Source organism: Chiloscyllium plagiosum, chromosome 6 (assembly GCF_004010195.1).
Source record: "Chiloscyllium plagiosum isolate BGI_BamShark_2017 chromosome 6, ASM401019v2, whole genome shotgun sequence".
Classification (NCBI taxonomy): domain Eukaryota; kingdom Metazoa; phylum Chordata; class Chondrichthyes; order Orectolobiformes; family Hemiscylliidae; genus Chiloscyllium; species Chiloscyllium plagiosum.
Window position 1 is genome coordinate 94,111,318 of NC_057715.1, and position 19,407 is coordinate 94,130,724.

Sequence of the window (19,407 nt, forward strand, 5' to 3'; positions counted from 1 at the left end):
GTGGCCTAACCAATGTCCTGTACAGCTGCAACATGACCTCCCAACTCCTGTACTCAATACTCTGACCAATAAAGGAAAGCATATCAAATGCCTTCTTCATTATCCTATCTACCTGCAACTCCACTTTCAAGAAACTATGAACCTGCATTCCAAGGTTTCTTTGTTCAACAACACTCCCGAGGACCTTACCATTAAATGTATAAGTTCTGCGCTGATTTGCTTTCCCAAAATGCAGCACCTTGCATTTATCTAAATTAAACTCTATCTGCCACTTCTCAGCCCATTTGATCAAGATCCCATTGTAATCTGAGGTAACCTTCTTCACTGTCCATTACACATCCAATTTTGGTGTCAGCTGCAAACTTACTATTTTAACCTCTTATGCTCACATCCAAATCATTTATATAAATGATGAAAAATAGTGGACCCAGCACCGATCTTTGTGGCACTCCATTGGTCACAGGCCTCCAGTCTGAAAAACAACCTTCTGCCACCACGCTCTGTCTTCTACCTTTGAGCCAGTTCTGTATCCAAATGGCTAGTTCTCCCTATATTCCATGAGATCTAACCTTGCTAATCAGTCTCCCATGGGGAACCTTGTCGAACGCCTTACTGAAGTCCATATTGATCACACCGACTGCTCTGCCCTCATCAATCCCCTTTGTTACTTCTTCAAAAATCTCAATCAAGTTTGTGAGACATGATTTCCTATGCACAAAGCCATTTTGACTCTCCCTAATCAGTCCTTGCGTTTCCAAATACATATATATCCTGTCCCTCAGGATTCCCTCCAACAATTTGCCCACCACCGATGTCAGGCTCACCGGTCTATAGTTCCGTCTTTACCGCCCTTCTTAAACAGTGGCACCACGTTAGCCAACCTTCAGTCTTCTGGCACTCACCCGTGACTATCGATGATACAAATATCTCAGCAAGAGGCCCAGCAATCACTTCTCTAGTTTCCCACAGAGTTGTAGGGTACACCTGATCAGGTCCTGGGGATTTATCCACTTTTGTGTTTCAAGATATCCAGTGCTTCCTCCTCTGTAATATGGACATTTTTCAAATTGTCACCATCTATTTCCATAAATTCTATATCTTCCATGTCCTTTTCCACAGTAAATACTGATGCAAAATATTCTTGTTAAAAATCACACAACACCAAGTTATAGTCCAACAGGTTTAATTGGAAGCACACTAGCTTTTGGAGCGTCGCTCCTGTGACTACCACCTGATGAAGGAGCGACGCTCCAAAAGCTAGTGTGCTTCCAATTAAACCTGTTGGACTATAACCTGGTGTTGTGTGATTTTTAACTTTGTACACCCCAGTCCAACACTGGCATCTCCAAATCGCAAAATACTCGTTTAGTACCTCCCCCATCTCTTGCAGCTGCACATAAAGGCCGCCTTGCTGATCTTTGAGGGGCCCTAATCTCTCCCTAGTTACCCTTTTGTCTTTAACGTATTTGTAAAAACCCTTTGGATTCTCCTTAACTCTATTTGCCAAAGCTATCTCATGTCCCTTTTTTGCCCTCATCATTTCCCTCGAGTATATTCCTACTGCCTTTATACTCTTCTAAGGATTCACTCGATCTATCCTGTCTATACCTGACATATGCTTCCTTCTTTTTCTTAACCAAACCCTCAATTTCTTTAGTCATCCAACATTCCCTATACCTACCAGCCTTTTCTTTCACCCTAACAGGAATATACTTTCTCTGGATTCTCGTTATCTCATTTTTGAAGGTTTCCCATTTTCCAGCCGTCCCTCTATCTGCGAACATCTGCCCCCAACCAGCTTTTGAAAGTTCTTGCCTAATACTGTCAAAATCTGCCTTTCTCCAATTTAGAACTTCAACTTTTGGATCTGGCCTATCCTTTTCCATCACTATTTAAAACTAATAGAATTATGGTCACTGACTCCAAAGTGCTCCCCACTTCTACCACAGAAGCGAGTCCAATGAACCAAAAATGTGAATCCTTCTCCCATACAGCAGCACCTCAGCCATGCATTCATCTGCTCTATCCCCCTATTCCTATCCTCACTACCTCGCAGCACCAGGAGTAATCCAGAAATTACTACTCTCGAAGATCTCCTTTTTAAATTCCTGCCTAACTCTCCACATTCTCCCTTCAGAATTTCATCCTTTTCCCTTCCGATGTCATTGGTTCCAAAGTGTACAATGACTTCCTGTTGGTCCCTCTCCCCCTTGCGAACATTCTGCACCCGCTCGGAGACATCCTTGATCGTTGCATAATAGCAGGTGGAATCCTAGGGGCCAGGCCCTCTAAGGTACAAACAGCCAGAAGCTGTCCACTGTAACCATATCATGCACAGGAGCAGAAAAGACAGAAAACCAGCCTACCTGCACTTCAGCTACAAGCACCAGGACAGCACAACAAAGCATTTGTGAAAATCTAACAAGGCAATTGACATTTAGTTTAGAAAAAACACACATTAAATATATGTATATGCCAATCTAAAAGTTTTCTAGTGCAATCCATAGTGAGTTATCCATTTATTTCTGCACCAGCAGGCCAATTGGCACTCAAAATCAAGGGTAGGAGTGGGTGAGGCCATTGGTGAATGCATAAGGGAATAATGGCGCCATTGACAAGGCCTGGGTTTTTAACAAATGGGCTCTTAGAAGAAATGACAGTGTGAGTTGTGTGTCCCATGCTGGCATCCCTCCCAGCATTGATGTTGGAGCAGTCCCCACTTGGAGCAGGGCGAACGTGTCATGGCAGATTAATGATACAGCTGTAGGATCCTCTTATATTCATCACAGATTTAACTGAACCTCTTCCTGGTCAGGAGGACACCTGGTTAATGTTTGGAAGCTTTGATGGCAACATGTCAAGTCGATTATCTTCTGTATCTGTGAGAAACGTGTCTGATTGGAGTGAAGCCTGATTTATTGCCTTGCCCTCTGGTACCTTCTATTACCTGCTTTATGCTGCAATGGGCTGTTGACTGGGAGATCCCACATTTCTCCCCGATGATCTCAAGAATTATCCCAGGGCATTAAGGTTGAGTGCCAAAGTGCCCTTTGCCATTGCAGGCAATGGATGGTCACCACAGTCTGGTGACTATAGCTCCTCTCTCTGGTATTCCACACTGGTCCTCTGCCCCCTGTCTTGATAGATGCAGCCATAATACCAGTGCTGGACTGGGGTTACTGAAGTCAGAATTCACATGACAAAAGGTTATAGTCCAACAGGTTTATTTGAAATCACAAGCTTTTGGAGCCCTTGTTCCTTTGTCAGATGAAGTCCCGATGAAGGAACAGCGCTCCAAAAGCTTGTGACTTCTGACTTTGTCAGATGCAATCTTCTGAGAGAATGGTGTTCCAGTATTTCCAAGAGGCCTCAGCCTGTTAACTCCTTCAGCTGCTTCTGTAAACATGAGCCTGCCTCATTGTCCCTATTCCATTTTTTATTTTTATTTTTAATTAATTCACAGGATGTGGGTGTTGCTGGCTCGGCCAGCATTTATTGCCTATCCCAGAGGGTACTTAAGAGTCAGCCACATTGCCATGGGTCTGGATTCACATGTAGGCCAGACCAGGTGAAGATAACAGTTTCCTTCCCTCAAGGGCGTTAATGAACCAAATGGGTTTTCCTGATAACTCAACAATGCTTTCATAGTCATTGTGAGACTCCGAGCTCTAGATCTTTATTTAATTCAAATTCCAACATCTGCCATGACAGGATTCCAAACCTAAATCCTTAGAACATTACCTGGATTAATAGTCTTGCGATAATATCAATAGGCCATTACCTTTCACCCTCAAGAGGAAACGTTTAGAGGGATAGGGTCCAAATGCAGGCTAATAGGACTAGCTCAGTTTGGCATACCTGGTCAGCATGGATGAGTTGGTCCGAAAGGTCTGTTTCAGTGCTTAATGGCTCTGTCAGGAAGAGCTGAAACAATTTTCAGCCAGAAGCTGCAGCTCCTCTGGATCTTGTAGTTCTGCTATAAGGCTGAATCTTTCTCTTTTTCTTTCACTCCCCTCCCCCAAGTCAGAGTATACACCATCCATTGAGGAGGGTCTCGAAGGTGGTGAAGAAGGCACTTGACATGCTTGTCTTCATTGGTCAGAGCACTGTGTATAGGAGTTGGGGACATCTTGTTGCGGCTGTACAAGACATTGGTGAGGCTACTTTTGGAATACTGCATTTAATTCTGGTCACCCTTCCATAGGAAGGACGCTTCAAAACTAGAAAGGGTCCAGAAAAGATGTTGCCGGGACTAGGGGGTTTGAGTTATGAGGAGAGGCTAGTTAGGCTGTGACTTTGTTCCCTGGAGCAATGGAGGCTGAGGAGTGACCTAATAGAGGTTTACAAAATCATGAGGGGAATAGATAAGTGAATAGGCAATGTCTTTTTCCAATAGGGGAGTCCAAAGCTAGAGGGCATAGTTTAAGGTGAGAGAGGAAAGATTTAAAAATTGCCTGAGGAGCAACTTTTCACATAGAGGATGGTGCATGCATGGAATAAAGTGCCATAGGAAATGATAGAGGTGGATACAATTACAACTTTTAAAAGACATTTGGACAGATACATGAGTAGGAAAGGTTTAGAGGGATATGGACCAATTGCAGGCAGATGGGACTAGTTCAGTTTGGGATACCTGGTCAGCACGGACAAATTGAACCGAAGGGTCTGTTTCTGTGCCTCATGGTTCCACAAGGAAGAGCTGAAACAATTTCCATCATTCCTAATACGGTTTTGGAAATTGGTAGTTACAAACGTTGATTATTAAAGTCCAGATATGTCTCCTAATAACCATCCACAGAACTGGAATTGATCAATTGACAAATGGAAAGGGAGCCAGCATTTTGGTCAATTCTTAAATTGCTGGATTTAATTTCCTGTGTAATTAATCAGTCATTAGGCCAGCCTTATTCAAAACCTGGCAATGAAACATCCCCATGTATATAAGTTGGATTCTTGGTTACTGTTTAGTCACTGTACTTTGTTTTGGCAGTAACAACTTTTGTGGAATTATGAGAAACTCTCATTTCCTAAAGTGTATTAGCTTCAGCTCTTCCACACAGCTGCATGGTCTGTATTAAGACAGCCATGAATTTCCACGAACATTTTATGTTCTGAAGGATATATTTGAAGCAAGGTTTAACATCTTTAATTGTGTTCAATAAATACTTCGTTGCAAATCTGCCATGTATGAAATGGCTATGATTTCTCAAACTGTTGTAAATTGTTATTTGTTCTGTTGCAATTAGAGGTCTTTTAGAAATTTTAATGAATCCCTGATTTTGAAACATCTATAATGATCATATTACAGTTGACTTAAAGGAACACTAATAAATATGACAAAGGAATTACATTCTATTCATTTTTTAAAATAAATATCTGGCACATTGCAAATGTTCTTAAAAAGTGAGGACCTACAAAAAAATTAAAAATCAGCAAAATGTAAAAATACAGAGTATGGACTTTGAACAGTCTTTTCAACATTTTTCTTTTTACTTTCATTGAAAAGATAATGCATTTGGGCAAAGAGAAGTAATTTTGACTTAAAAGAAAATATTCACAGAAGAAGATTACGCATATAGATTTTTTACCATGTGCAAAATAAAATTGTCGTGATAGATGAACTTTCTACTTTCTATATTCTAAACCTTGAAATTACTGGATGATATGAAGGAACATATGGCTAATTCAAGCTGTTTTTCCACCCTGTTCACGACCATAAGACACACACAGAAGCAGAAATGAGGCCATTCAGCACATCGAGTCTGCTCTGCCATTCAATCATGGCTGATAGGTTTCTCAATCACATTCTCCCGCTTTCTCCCTGTAACCCTTGATCCCCTTGACAATGGCTTAGAGTGGTGCTGGAAAAACACAGCAGTTTAGGCAGCATCCGAGGAGCAGGAAAATCAACATTTCGGGCAAAAGCCCTTCATCAGGAATAGAGGCGGAGTGCCTGCAGGGTGGAGAGATAAATGAGAGGCTGCCTGAGCTGCTGTGCTTTTCCAGCACCACTCTAACCCAGAATCTGGTTTTCAGCATCTGCAGTCATTGTTTTTCCCCTTGACAATCAAGAACCTATCTATCTGTCTTACATATACTCACAGCCTTCTGCGGCAGCGAATTCATTCGATTCACCACTGTCTGGCTGAAGACGTTTCACCCTATCTCCATTCGAAAACATCTTCCCTTTACCCCTACTCTGTGCCGTTGGGTATTAGTCTCTCCTACCAACATCCACTTTGTCCAGACCATTCAGTAATCTGTAGGTTTCAATTAGATCCCACCTCATCCTTCTAAACTCCATTGAGTATAGACCCAGAGTCCTCAAATATTCCTTATATGTTAAGCTTTTTATTCCTGAGACCATTCTCATGAACACCCCGTGAACACGGTCCAGGTCCAGTACATTCCTTCCTGTATATGGATTTTAGTAAGGCGTTTGATAAGGTTCCCCATGGTAGGCTACTGCAAAAGATACGGAGGTATGGCATTGAGGGTGAGTTGGAGGTTTGGATTAGGAATTGGCTGGCCGGAAAAGACAGAGGGTAGTAGTTGATGGTAAAGGTTATGCTCAAAAATGTTCTAGATGTAATTCAGATGTATAATTTAAATATTGATATAGCTGCCAGAAAATTTTCACAAGTTTGATAATGCTTCCAAATTACATTTGGGGTTTCAACAAAATACTTCTGATTTTTGACAAGGATACAAAATTTGGTTGATAAATTTTGAATGAAGTTTTTACACTCAGTTTTAACCCTCTGTGCCTGCTGGATTTTAACATAGTTAGAGTCAAAAAAACTGCAGATGCTGTCCTGAGGTCATGTTGCAGTTGTATAAGACTCTGGTGCGGCCTCGTCTGGAGTATTGTGTGCAGTTTTGGTCGCCATACTATAGGAAGGATGTGGAGGCACTGGAACGGGTGCAGAGGAGGTTTACCAGGATATTGCCTGCTTTGGTAGGAAGATCGTATGAGGAAAGGCTGAGGCACTTGGGGCTGTTTTCATTGGAGAAAAGAAGGTTTAGGGGTGACTTGATAGAGGTGTACAAGATGATTAGGGGTTTAGAGAGGGTTGACGATGAGAACCTTTTTCCACGTATGGAGTCAGCTATTACGAGAGGGCATAGCTTTAAATTAAGGGGTGGTAGGTATAGGACAGATGTTAGGGGTAGATTCTTTACTCAGCAAGCCGTGAGTTCATGGAATGCCCTGCCAGTAGCAGTAGTGGACTCTCCCTCTTTATGGGCATTTAAACGGGCATTGGATAGGCATATGGAGGATAGTGGGCTAGTGTAGGTTAGGTGGGCTTGGATCGGCGCAACATCGAGGGCCAAAGGGCCTGTACTGCGCTGTATTTTTCTATGTTCTATATGGGCCCCAAAACTGCACACAATACTCCAAATGTGGTCTGACCAAAGCCTTGAAGAGCCTCAGAAATACTCGCCTGCTTTTATATTCAAATCCTCTCAAAATAAATGCTGTCATTGCATTTGCCTTCCTAACTACTGACTCAACTTGCAATTTTACCTTGAGAGAATCCAGGACTTGAACTCCCAATTCTCTTTGCACTTCAGATTTCTGAATTTTCTCCATATTTAGAAAACAGTCCATGTCTCTATGCTTCTTACCAAAATGCCTGAAAGTCAATGAATCAAGTTAAAGTCAATGTCAAAGTAATGGGCAAGGAATGTAAAACAGCACATTAAGTATTGACCGGGTAATACTATCAGTATTAATTTCCACATTTTGGAAGAAAATATAACAAGAATAATCCTAGAGCCAGCTTCTGAGATGGAGGCTACCCAACTATTTTGCTTGGTTGGCCATTAAATGTGCACAAAGAACGGTGACAATTCTGAGGTGCTTGGAGGCTAGTGAATGGTTGTTGTAAACAGTGTTAAATTAGATTAGATTCCCTACAGTGTGGAAACAGGCCCTTTGGCCCAACAAGTTCACACCAACCTTCTGAAGAGTAACCCACCCAGACCCATTTCCCTCTGGCTAATGCACCTAAGACTATGGGCTATTTTCATGGCCAATTCACCTGACCTGCATATCTTTGGACTTGTGGGAGGAAACCGGAGCATGACTAATTCATTCTATGGTAGATAGTCAACTTACAGGATGACATTTGAGAATGTTTTGGGGAGTGGCGTGAGGGCTTGTAATAGAAAAAAAATCTTTCACCTCGTGTCACACATGAGATGGAATTAAAATGTTTGAATGCAGCATTGTTTGCAAAACTTACATGAAAAATCAACATATACATTTGATACTTGTTCATAATCTGCTATTGGAATTTGTCCACTATTACACAAGTTCAATATTTCTTAGTGAATTATTTAGGGACACAGAAACAGGAGTAGGCCATTTGGCCTGTTGATCTGCTCTGCCATTTATTACAAATATGACTGATTGAACACTTTACACCATGGAAAATCAAAAACCTATCAACCTTTACTTTAAATTTACTCACAGACTAAGTTTCCACAGCTCTCTGGGGTAGAGATATCCAAAGATTCACCAGCTCCTATTCAAAACATTTATTTTCCTCTCGGTCCTAAATGGCAACCACTTTATTTTTAAATTGTTCCCATTGCTTCAAGACTCCCAAACCAGGGAAAACACTTTACCTGCATCTACCATGTCTATCCCTTTTGTAGCTTTCAATAGAATCACCTCTCATTCTTTGAACCGTGAGAGATTACGGGCCCTGTTTACCTAATCTCTCTCCTTAAGACACTCCTGTTGTCCTGAAACAAATCCGGTAAATCTTTGTTGCATTTTTCTATCTTTCCTGATGTAAGGAGATTGAGTTTGAGTCCAATCTAACCAAACGCCTATACAATTGATACAAAACTTCACTAACTACTCCTACTCAAGTCACTTTGCAATAAAAGTTAACAGTTGAGAATGTGGTGTTAGAAAAGCACAGCAGGTCATTAAGGGCATAAGCCCTTCTTTCCTGATGAAGGGCTTATGTCCAAAACGTCCATTCTCCTGCTCTACGGATGCTGCCTGACCTGCTGTGTTTGCCCAGCACCACACACTAGAGTCTGATCTCCAGCATCTGCAAGTCCTCAGTTTCTACTAATAAAAATTCACATTCAACTAGCCTTCCTAATAGCTTACTGAGCCTGCACATTAGCTTTCACTGACTTATTGCACATTTACACTTGCCAACTCTCACCCTTTAAGAAATACTCTGCACATCCGTTTCTCCTGCCAAAGCGAATAACCTTTCATTTTTACATCTTATGTTTCATCCGTCATGTACTTGTCCAATTATTAAGTCCGTTCAAGTCCTTCCGAAAATATTTTACATCTCCCTCACAACATGTATTCCTAATTATCTTTCTGTCGTCTGCAAATTTGGAAACACTTCATTTAATCCCACGTCCAAATTGCTGATATACATTGTGAACAGCTGGAGTCCTATTCTGTACTGATCCTAGCAACACCCAGCTAGCCTCAATCTGCTGACACTGAAATGAACCAATTATTCTTGCTCTCCGCTTTCTATCTTATCTAATGTGATTTTACTAACCAGTCTCCTATGGGATATCTTATCAAAGCCATTGGAAAATCCAAATATGCTACACTTATCCATTCCCCTTTATCAAGCCATTAATAATTTCATTATCAAAAAATCTCTAAGTTTGTCAAACAGGATTTTCCATTCATGCCCAATCTGATTTTTTTTCATTTATCCTGTTACTTGTGTTGGATTCTACATTTATCCCTACTAATGATGTAATGTTGATGCTTCTGTTCCCTGTTTTTTTATCCCCTTCCTCCACTTTTTAAATAGGAGGTTACATTTGCAAGTTTCCATTCTGCAGGAATCAATATCTGTGGAACTTTGGAAGATGATTGCCAGTACATCAACTATCTCTATAATGACTTCCATTAATACTGGAAAATGGACAATGCATCCAGGAAGGTTCCTGATGAAGGGCTCTTGCCCGAAACGTCGATTTTCCTGCTCCTCGGATGCTGCCTGACCTGCTGTGCTTTTCAACTCTAATCTCCAGCATCTGCAGCATCACTTTCACCTAGATGCATCCAGGAAACCTCTAAACTTCCCCTTCCAGTAAATTCTCTAGTACAACCTTAGTAATACTAACTTTCTTTAACTCCCCATTCTCCTTAGTCACTTGGATCTCCAACTTTGGGAGATTTCTTATACCTTCTTCAGTGAAAACAAATATTATGGAAACATTAGATTCTCTGCCATTTATCTATTCCCTATGTAAATTCTTCTAACTGTTTTTAATGGGCCCACATTCATCTTAGTCAAATGTTTCCTTTTCATGTACCTTTAGAAGCTATGACAGTCTATTTTAATGCTTTTGCTTGATGCATTCATATTCTATTCTTCCCTTCCTTATAAGTTTCTTGCCTCTCTTCTGCTGCATTCTGAAAACTTCTAATCCTCTGATTTAGTATGATTTCTGGCCACTTTATAAACCTTTTGTCTTAATCTTATATAACCCTTAATTTCCTTTGTCAGCCACAACTGACTGACCTTTTTTGAGTTTCTGCAGGGAGATCATATGTATTGCTGAGACAAATCAGTCTGTTAGGATCAATGCAGTCTCAAACCAATTCCATTTGCATCAATTCACTCCCTGTACTGTAGAAAGAATTATATTTTGTTCGTTGATAGACTCAACCTATGATATCTTCCTTCAAAATCCCTGTGGTGTGCTCTTTGACTTGATTCCGTGAATCACTTTCTGGTGTCCTCCCTATTGCTGTCATTACATAACATTATGCACAGTGAAAAACAACAAAAATTGCTGGAAAAATTCAGCAGGTCTGGCAGCATCTGTGGAGAGAAATCAGAGTTAATGTTTCAGGTCTAGTGGCCTTTCTTCAGAACTGTGTACAACTAGCCAGCTACATGCCATGCACTATAGGTCACTTTTAATTCCATGTGGTTTTTAGATTCATGGGATCTCAAAAATCCATGAAAAGCCACAGCATAGAAGGAAGATATTCACTCTGTTTTGTCTGTGCCAGCTCTCTGTAGGAACCATTTGCCTTCTGCTACTCCACCTCCTTCTCTCCATAGCTCTGCACATTCTATCATTTCAGATAACAATCCTCTTGAATATCTCAACTGAACCTTCTTTCACTGTAATCTCAGGCAGTACAGTCAAGATCCTAATAATTCACTGCCTGAGAAGTTTTCCTCATGTCACCATTCCTACGTTTGCCAACTGCTTTAAATCTGTGCCCTCTTGTCCTCAATCCGTCCACTAAATATCTTTTCCCCCATCTATTCAGGATTTTGAGTACCTATCAAATCTCCGGATCACTGTCTCTTTCCCAAGGAAAACATCACCAACTTCTCTAATCTAACCATGTAACTGAAGTTCTTAATCCCTTGGATTATTCTGTGGAATCTTCACTACACACTTTCTTATACCATCACCTCTTTTCCTAAATAGTGGTGTTTAGAACTGGATGTAATACTGGCAGAACCATTTCTCTGTATATGTTGGACATAGCTTCCTTACTTCTATACTCTGTGCTCATACTAGCAAAGCTTACAGTGCCATGTACTTTGTTTATAGCTTTCAACCTGTCCTGACACCTTTAGTGATTTAGGCACACATACACCAAGTTCCACTGTTCCTGTATCTCCTTTAGTTTAGATTGTCCCTCTGCATTCTTCCTACCAGAATGAATTATTTCCACAGTTCTTTTACTCTGTAATTCAATCTTTGGATTCTTTTATAAAATACATGGATCTACTGAAGTAAATTGCTTCATCCCTTGTTCATTTAATTACCTCGCTTCCCAACTGGTAAAAAAATTTAAAGAATAAAAATTAGTTTGTTTGAATGAGATTAAGCCACAGTTTAAAATGGTTGGTAAGGAACTAATGAATCACCATGATAATCTTTCAACTCTTAGCTAACAAATGTATTATACTTGAAGTTCAAAACTAGCATCCATAATAAACAATTTTCAATTAAGATCTATAAATAACCACTCCAATTAAGGATCTTTCTTTATTCTTAATGTCATGGAATTCTTCAGTTAATTTCAGTTATGCAGAATATTAGAGTCATTTCAATTAAGAAGCATTGTAACCTAAAAACCGAGGTGGTATCAGAAGGGCAAAGTGCCAGATGAAGAAATTAGCATATTCTATTTATTGATCTGTGTCTTGCATGCATCCTACATTGCAAACTAGAAATAGTAGTGTTTAACCCTGTTAGCTCTTTGCTAATGAAATCACAAAGCTGCTGATTAATTTGGAAAATGCCTGTTACAACCATTTGTTTTTTTTTAAATGGAAACAGAGGTATTGATCCTTACCGAGCCTAGGATGGTAAATGCTATTATGGTATTCAGAATTTGCACATGAACAAATGAGACAGAATTTGGGACCAGAAGTTCCCCTGAGGGGGTTACCCAATCTCTGCTGTAACCTTGAAACTGTTTATCTGACAGACATCTAGCGAACAGTTTCAGGATTTCTCTTGGATTTTCACAAGTTTTCTGACAAACGTTCACCAAGAGGTCAGAAGAAATTCTGTGGGATTTCCTGGAGGTTTTTAAAAAAAAAATTAAATTCTGCAAACAAGTAATTCAGCATGGTGCTATTTCTTAAACAACTCTTCAGCATGTTGTGCAGAGTAGGATTGCCTGTTAAAATCAAATCACATTTGGGAATATTCTTTAAGGAATGTTAATTTTACTAGCAAAGGTTACAAACAGGAATAGATCCTTAGTTCTCAAGTTCCATTCTGTTGTGCAATACATGTATATACAATCATATTTTATCCTCAAATTGCCAATAAAAAGCAGATGTTTTGATAATTAATGCTTGGAAGGATTATATTTGCTAATCAGATGACACTATGTCAAAAGGCACGAGTATTTTAATGGCACTACAAAGGCACTTTCCCCGTTTTTTTTTTGCTAGGTTCTGCGACCAGTACATTTGAAATGAACATGCCAAGTGAACTACATGACGTCAGAGGCAATGATGCCGATGGTGACTCATTGGAAAATACTGAAAGGGCATAATGTTGGTGAGATGAGTCAACTCTATACAAGCCTTTAAAATCATACTGCACAAAACTGCTTTATTGAAAGCATTTGGGGCTAAGCGAAATTCTATTTCTTACCATTCATAACCAGTTCCAATCTGTTCAAAATGATCATATTGAACATAATTAAGTAGTTGGAAGATGTAAATGAAAACAAATCACAGTAGCCCTGAGTTGGCTTTAGGCAGCACATGGTCACTTTATGCCCAGAGACACATGACCAAAAGTAACAAAGAATTTCACTCAGTACAGGAATTACATTCCATACCTTCTTAAAAAAAAATTCTAAAATTAAAATTTTAAGCTCCTAAATCAAGTAATTTCCTTATTTATTTATTTGCAATGAAGAACATCAGCTAAGATTATAGAATACAGAGGACATATTTTAGAAAACAATGTATTTTTGTGGTCTGATGCCACAATGGAGAAACTTGAGGTTATTTGTGACAGAGTATTTGGTTTCCATGTATAATCTCTTCGGAAAGTAATTCCAAAGTAACAATCCTTTGAGCAATTTATATATTGCCAACCAATTGTTTGTGTTTATGGATATCATCTGAACACAGATAAGTCATTTAGAAGTACTGGTTAAAATTTCAAATGCAATCTCATTGAGAGATGGTCCAATATCCTGCTTGTTTGATCAAGGAGGTTTTCTTGATATTGTTTGAAGGTGAAACTAAGGCACATGATTTGACAAATGTAAATTTGTTTATATACCAAAATCCAAACAAGTCACTTTTAGCCAAGCTAACTGAAAAGCTCACTGTTTTACATATGGAGAGGGCAAGAGGTGAGTGAAAATAAGGGAAATAATCTCAATGAAAAGTTTGGATGACTTTCTAAAATGATAGATTCTGTAGACTTTTTTTAAAATTATGCCATGAATTTTACTTTAATTAGTTACTGAAAACTAGTAGAAGTGATACTTTGACACCTAACTACAGACAATTTCCCATAAATAATACTATTTTGGTGTAATCCACAATGAAATTTAATTTATGAGTTTCACAACTGCGCCGCTTTCAGCTAAATGTAAATTTATATTTGATGTCAGAAGAGTTAAGAATGCCAAGAGTTTTACTTACAACAGTGAAAAGTAAATAAAATATTTTCCATTAATTCCAACCTTACAATCATGCAGTGCAGATGCAGATTTGTTGATTGTACATTAACTATTGTGAAACATCCAGCAGAAATAATTAACTGGAATTCGGATATTATCATTGGTACAAGAGCAATGATCAAGTTGGACTTGTAGAAATGATTTTCTTCAATTTACTTGCATCCAATTTTAGTTCTATCACCCAATTTTTGTATATAACTGCTTAACCATGTTCATCACTGTTACACTGTGCTAGCATTGACTGTATGTAGTTTATGTTCTGCATTGTTCGAACAATCTGATTTTCAACTTATGTTTGAGAGTTAGAAATAGCACCATCAGAAATCGTATTTACATTTGCATGCTTGAAATGCCTGTGTCAAAGCATCACAATAATTTTTACACCTTACCTATAGAGCAAACAATAATGTTCCTTTTCCTGTCACAATTTGAACTTTTTGCAGCAGCATTCTCTGGACGCCCACACATATACCAAAGCACTTTTTTCCAGTGCAATTTTACACAATTACCAAAATACCAGAAGTGATATTCTGATACTTCTGAAATGACATTATTTGAGAGCAATTCATGACATATTAAATTTACTGGGCATGTGAAGTTTAATTTCTGAATTTTGAAACTGTGCCATTTTATGTTGAAGAGGTCAGATGGTATTATACAAGTTTATATTTAATATCACAAATAGTAACACTAAGGCTTTTTAGTTGCACGATAAAAACTACATATTTTTCATGATACACAATATTGCCTGTAGGTTGTGGATTCTTCAGGATTTTAATTGTGATGCAGATATCTTTTTTGTTCAAGATGAACTATAAAATTGATAACAATGTATCAGCACTGTTGCATTATTTCACTGCCAGGCACGTCCTGAAATTGCAGGTAAAGGATTGAAAATCATGCGCATTATATCTGTAATTTTTTTAATATATGTGGCATGTGGGAGAAGGTTCATGTGAGTCACCTATTTTTGGAAATCGGCCCTATAACAGGTGAAATACAATGACTGGTAAAGGTATGCAAATAAGTACAGTACATGATGTACAACTGCAGGCTGAATAGAACCATAATTCCATTAGGGAGGGAACGCCAGGATTTTGATCTAGTGAAGAAAAGGTGATATATTTCCAAGTTAGGATGGTGAGTGGCTTGGAAGGGAGTTTGCAGGATGTGTTGTCGTACCTGTATACATGTATGTGGACACAATTGTAATAATACATCATTTGATTTGTCTGCATCAACGATCTGCATGTATTTCTCATTTCTCCTAGCTGTTCCCTATGCTACAGACTCAGGCTGATATATAAATATCAGCCACCCTTTTGCACTTCTCCAAAGTGACAATTTTTCATACAAGTCTGGAAAAGTAATCAACTATCACAATCAAGACCAATCCCATTGTGACTAGTGTTGGCATATTACTTTACAGTAAGATGCATTAATTCATAAATTAAATGTAGATTCTCCATTTCCTTAGCCAGGGGGCACTGAAACAAAGCATCCTTAATGGCCAGTCCAGCTGAGATCAGCTCAGTATGTGCCAGCGATTGAACCTGGGGACAACTTGGTCAATCTGGCTCAGTTCTAAATTAGGAACATTACTCAACAATTGAGCAGAAAAGCTCAAAATGCAGTATTTAAGTGGTCAGTAATGACCTGCCAGCAATGTTATACCCAAATATAAACATGCAAAGTAAATCTGACAATATTAAGGAGAATAAAAATCACAGAAACATATTTTCTAATATCAAAATATAGCAATTTATTCAAGACATTGAATATGATTTGATGATTTGTTTTCTTTAATGAGCACGAGCTACATCACACATTCTGGATTAGAAGAAACATAAGAGGTCACGTGATCTCCTCTGACCTAAACTCCTGAGAGGCTGCAAGGAGAAGGAACAAAGTCTGGCTGACAGTCTGACACAGACAATAAAAGCAACAAAAGCCAGAACACAGATATTAAACAAATGAATTATTTGCGTATGACAAGGAACATATTCAAAAAACTCAGAGAACAAAACAAAGCAGACCCTTACATTAGACAAAGTGCACCTCACCTGGCTCTAAACAGCTTTGTTAGCAAATATTTTAAAAAAAGACCTAAAGCATGGCATGAGATTAAAGAATTTAAGCTCTTATACAGTGTTAAGATGTCTCATTTCTCGCATTTCTTTAAAATGAAGTGTCTGCTAGGTTTGCGGTTTGCCGTTGTGGCTTTTAAGGTCTGGTGTGTGATTAAAGGTAAAAATTACAAATATTTCTTTTGCTATTTCTTTTTCAAAAATACACTGGGGATCTTCCCATGAGTCTTCTTTCCCTGTATGAAGCTGGTGACAAGTTCACCTTCTCAAATGTAAAGCACTTTTTATATGCAGTTCTCTGAAGAAGTGCCTTTTTAAAAGATCACGACCTGAAGCACAGTAATGTAAGCAAGTCTATCAGCAGTTCAGGAAAGCTTAAGTTTTAAAACCCCACAGATTCCTCCCTGCAGCTTCTAGAAACAATCATTCACATCCAACCCTGGTAAAAGCTTCTTTTAGGAACCTACATAATACTCCAGCGTCCCTAAAACTTTTTTTTAAACAAAACAAAAATCCAGAAAATATAAAGTGTTGCTATTACAAAGTTGCAGATTATTTCGCTGTGACTGCACAATGTTATTCTTCATTTTCAGCAGCACTGTAGTGTCCAAACCAGAATGAGGAAAGTACATGAAGGAAGGAAAATCTACATTATTTCCATTTTTTGTTGGTCATTTTGTGTTTTTTGTTTCTCTCATGTTTGTTTTTTTTGGTACATCACAGCATCTGCAGTTTGGCACAATGCTCTCAGTCACGAACATAAATTGCCATCATCTGTCCTGTTGAAAACCCCAAAGCATGAACTGAAGCAGTATCCTTGCGTGACATTCCAAGGCTGAAGGGTTCAACTGGTGAAAATGCCAGCACACCATTGGGTTTCATATAGGGGACTGAACTGGGGGTTTGCAGACAATAAAATCATTATTTGGAAGGGTGGGGCAGGGAATTAGAATTAAATGGTCAGGGAGAGCTGGTTTTAACCATTTCACTTTAAAAGTCAGGTTCTTGTAGTTCTGGAGCTGACACACGGTGAAGGAGCGCATTTGCCACCCACACATTCACTGCCGGTCTAATCTTACATCCTGTTATCTTGCCATTTTGCTATTTCCGTAGATCAAGCACACAGACCTAGGAAAAACAAAACAGAAACAAATCAACAATTGTTAATAACAATTAGGAGAGAGAGCGAGCATTGGTTTTTAAAAATACCTAAAGTAAAGTCAGAATACTGGAAATTTAAAATGTGCACAGAAATTGGAAGCAGTGGCTGAATACTTGCAAGGGAAATATAGATTTTCAGTTTGGATGAGCTGCTGTTATTTGATGGACTTATTGCTTTCATATAATGGTATATTATTGCATGGTTTGATTATATCTCTCTGCCTATCTTAACATGTCACAACCTATATAAGAATAGATGTAGTAATTCAGACCAATGAATAGAATAATGGAGGAAAATAAACCATTCTATTCTTGGGAACATTTTAATGAATGTAACAAGCCTTCATTTCTCAGAACATCGGGAAGTTACATTGTTGATGCATAGGATGTTGGTGAGGCCATTTTTGGAGTACTGCGTAGTTTTGGTTGCCCTGCTGTAGGAAGGGTATTATTAAACTGGAAAGGATGCAAAAAGGAGAGGCTAGAATAGGTTAGGACTTTTTTAACTGGAGCGTAGGAGGTTGAGAGGGCACCTCACAGAGGTTTATAAAATCATGAAGGGCATAGAGAAGTTGAATAGCAATGATATTTTCCCCAGGGGAGGATCATTCAAAACTTATGGGCATAGTTTTGCGGTGACAGAAGATTTAAAGGAATCTAAGGGGCAACTTTTTCACACAGAGAATAGTTTGTATATTGAATGGACTGACAGAAGAAGACCGAAGGTCAGTTGAATCGACCATGCTAAATTGCCCATAGTGTTAGGTGCATTAGTCAAGCGTAAATATAAGGTCGGGGAATGGGGCTAGGCGGGTTACTCTTTGGAGGGTCGGTGTGGACCTGTTGGGCCGAAAGGCCTCTTTCCATACTGTAGGGAACCAAATTAAGGAAATCTAATTAAGAAGTGGTAGATGCAGGTACAGTTACAACATTTAAAAGTTATTTGGACAGGTATATGAATAGAAAAGTTTGAGGGGGATATGGGCCAAATGCAGGCACATGAGACTAGTTTAGCTTGGGAAACCTGGCCAGAATGATGAGTTAGACCGAAGGTTATGTTTATGTGAGATGTGACACTATGACTCCATTGATGACTCTATTATGAAAGTCACTTGTTAAGGTGCTTGGGCTGAACTTTTGTGGGCTTTCTCCCACATTTTTGCTACAACTTTCACAAGGGTACGACAGGGACTATGTTTACCTTTTCTTTATATTGATTTGTGGGACGTGAGCATTGCTGGCTGGCCAGCATTTATTGCCTGTCCCTAGTTGCCCATGAGAAGACGGTGGTGAGCTGCTCTCTTGAACTGCTGCAGTCCATCTGCTGTGGGTTGATCCATAATGCCATTAGACAGGGAATTCCAGGATTTTAACCCAGCGTCAGTCATATAGTGGTATATTTTCAACTCAGGCCTGTGGCTTGGAGGGGAACTTGCAGATGGTGGTGTTCCCATATATCCACTGCACTTGTCCTTCTTATAGATAGTACACACTGCTGCTACTGTGTGCCAGTGTTGGAGAGAGTGGATGCAGTGCTACTCAAGTGGTCCAGTTTTTCCTGGATGATCCTTGAGTGTTGTTGGAACTGCACTCACCCAGGCAAGTGGGGAGTATTCCATCACACTCCTGACTTATATCTGCCTAAATGATACTTCTATCAAACATCTATTAGCAAAGCATGAAAAAGAAACCCTGGGGAAATACAACTCCCAGGCATTATAATGGGTTATAGCATCTCTTCTTTGACTGTGGGACATGGGATCAAATTACATCAAGCCTATTGGAATTCAAATCCCGTTTTTCTCTGTCAAAATTAATGGGCTGAATTTTCCTGTCCCTGTGAAAGGAGTGACCGTCTGCTTCAAGCGTGAAGCTGCTAGCTCATGAAAGCTGCCACCCACTAGTTCAGAAAGCCACTACAGACTGCACTAAATGGCTGGATCAAGACAGGGGTCACAGGGG

The 19,407-nt window shown here is 39.2% G+C and overlaps 2 protein-coding genes across 6 annotated transcripts in view; one reads left to right on the plus strand and one right to left on the minus strand.

Moving 5' to 3' along the window:
- Nucleotides 1–14,504, plus strand: part of gpr143 (G protein-coupled receptor 143) — an 89,278-nt gene extending 74,774 nt beyond the window's left edge. The window contains exon 9 of the mRNA XM_043692714.1: nucleotides 12,945–14,504. Within this exon, the coding sequence (XP_043548649.1) occupies nucleotides 12,945–13,048 (104 nt within the window). The 3' untranslated portion in view covers nucleotides 13,049–14,504. The remainder of the gene's footprint in view (nucleotides 1–12,944) is intronic.
- Nucleotides 14,505–15,934: 1,430 nt separating this feature from the next.
- The window catches only part of LOC122550838 (F-box-like/WD repeat-containing protein TBL1X), a 399,066-nt gene continuing 395,593 nt past the window's right edge, over nucleotides 15,935–19,407 (minus strand). For all 5 annotated transcript variants that reach the window (XM_043692158.1, XM_043692156.1, XM_043692157.1 and 2 more), the window contains one exon: nucleotides 15,935–17,412. In XM_043692158.1, coding sequence (XP_043548093.1) covers nucleotides 17,386–17,412 — 27 coding nt within the window. In that variant the 3' untranslated portion in view covers nucleotides 15,935–17,385. The remainder of the gene's footprint in view (nucleotides 17,413–19,407) is intronic.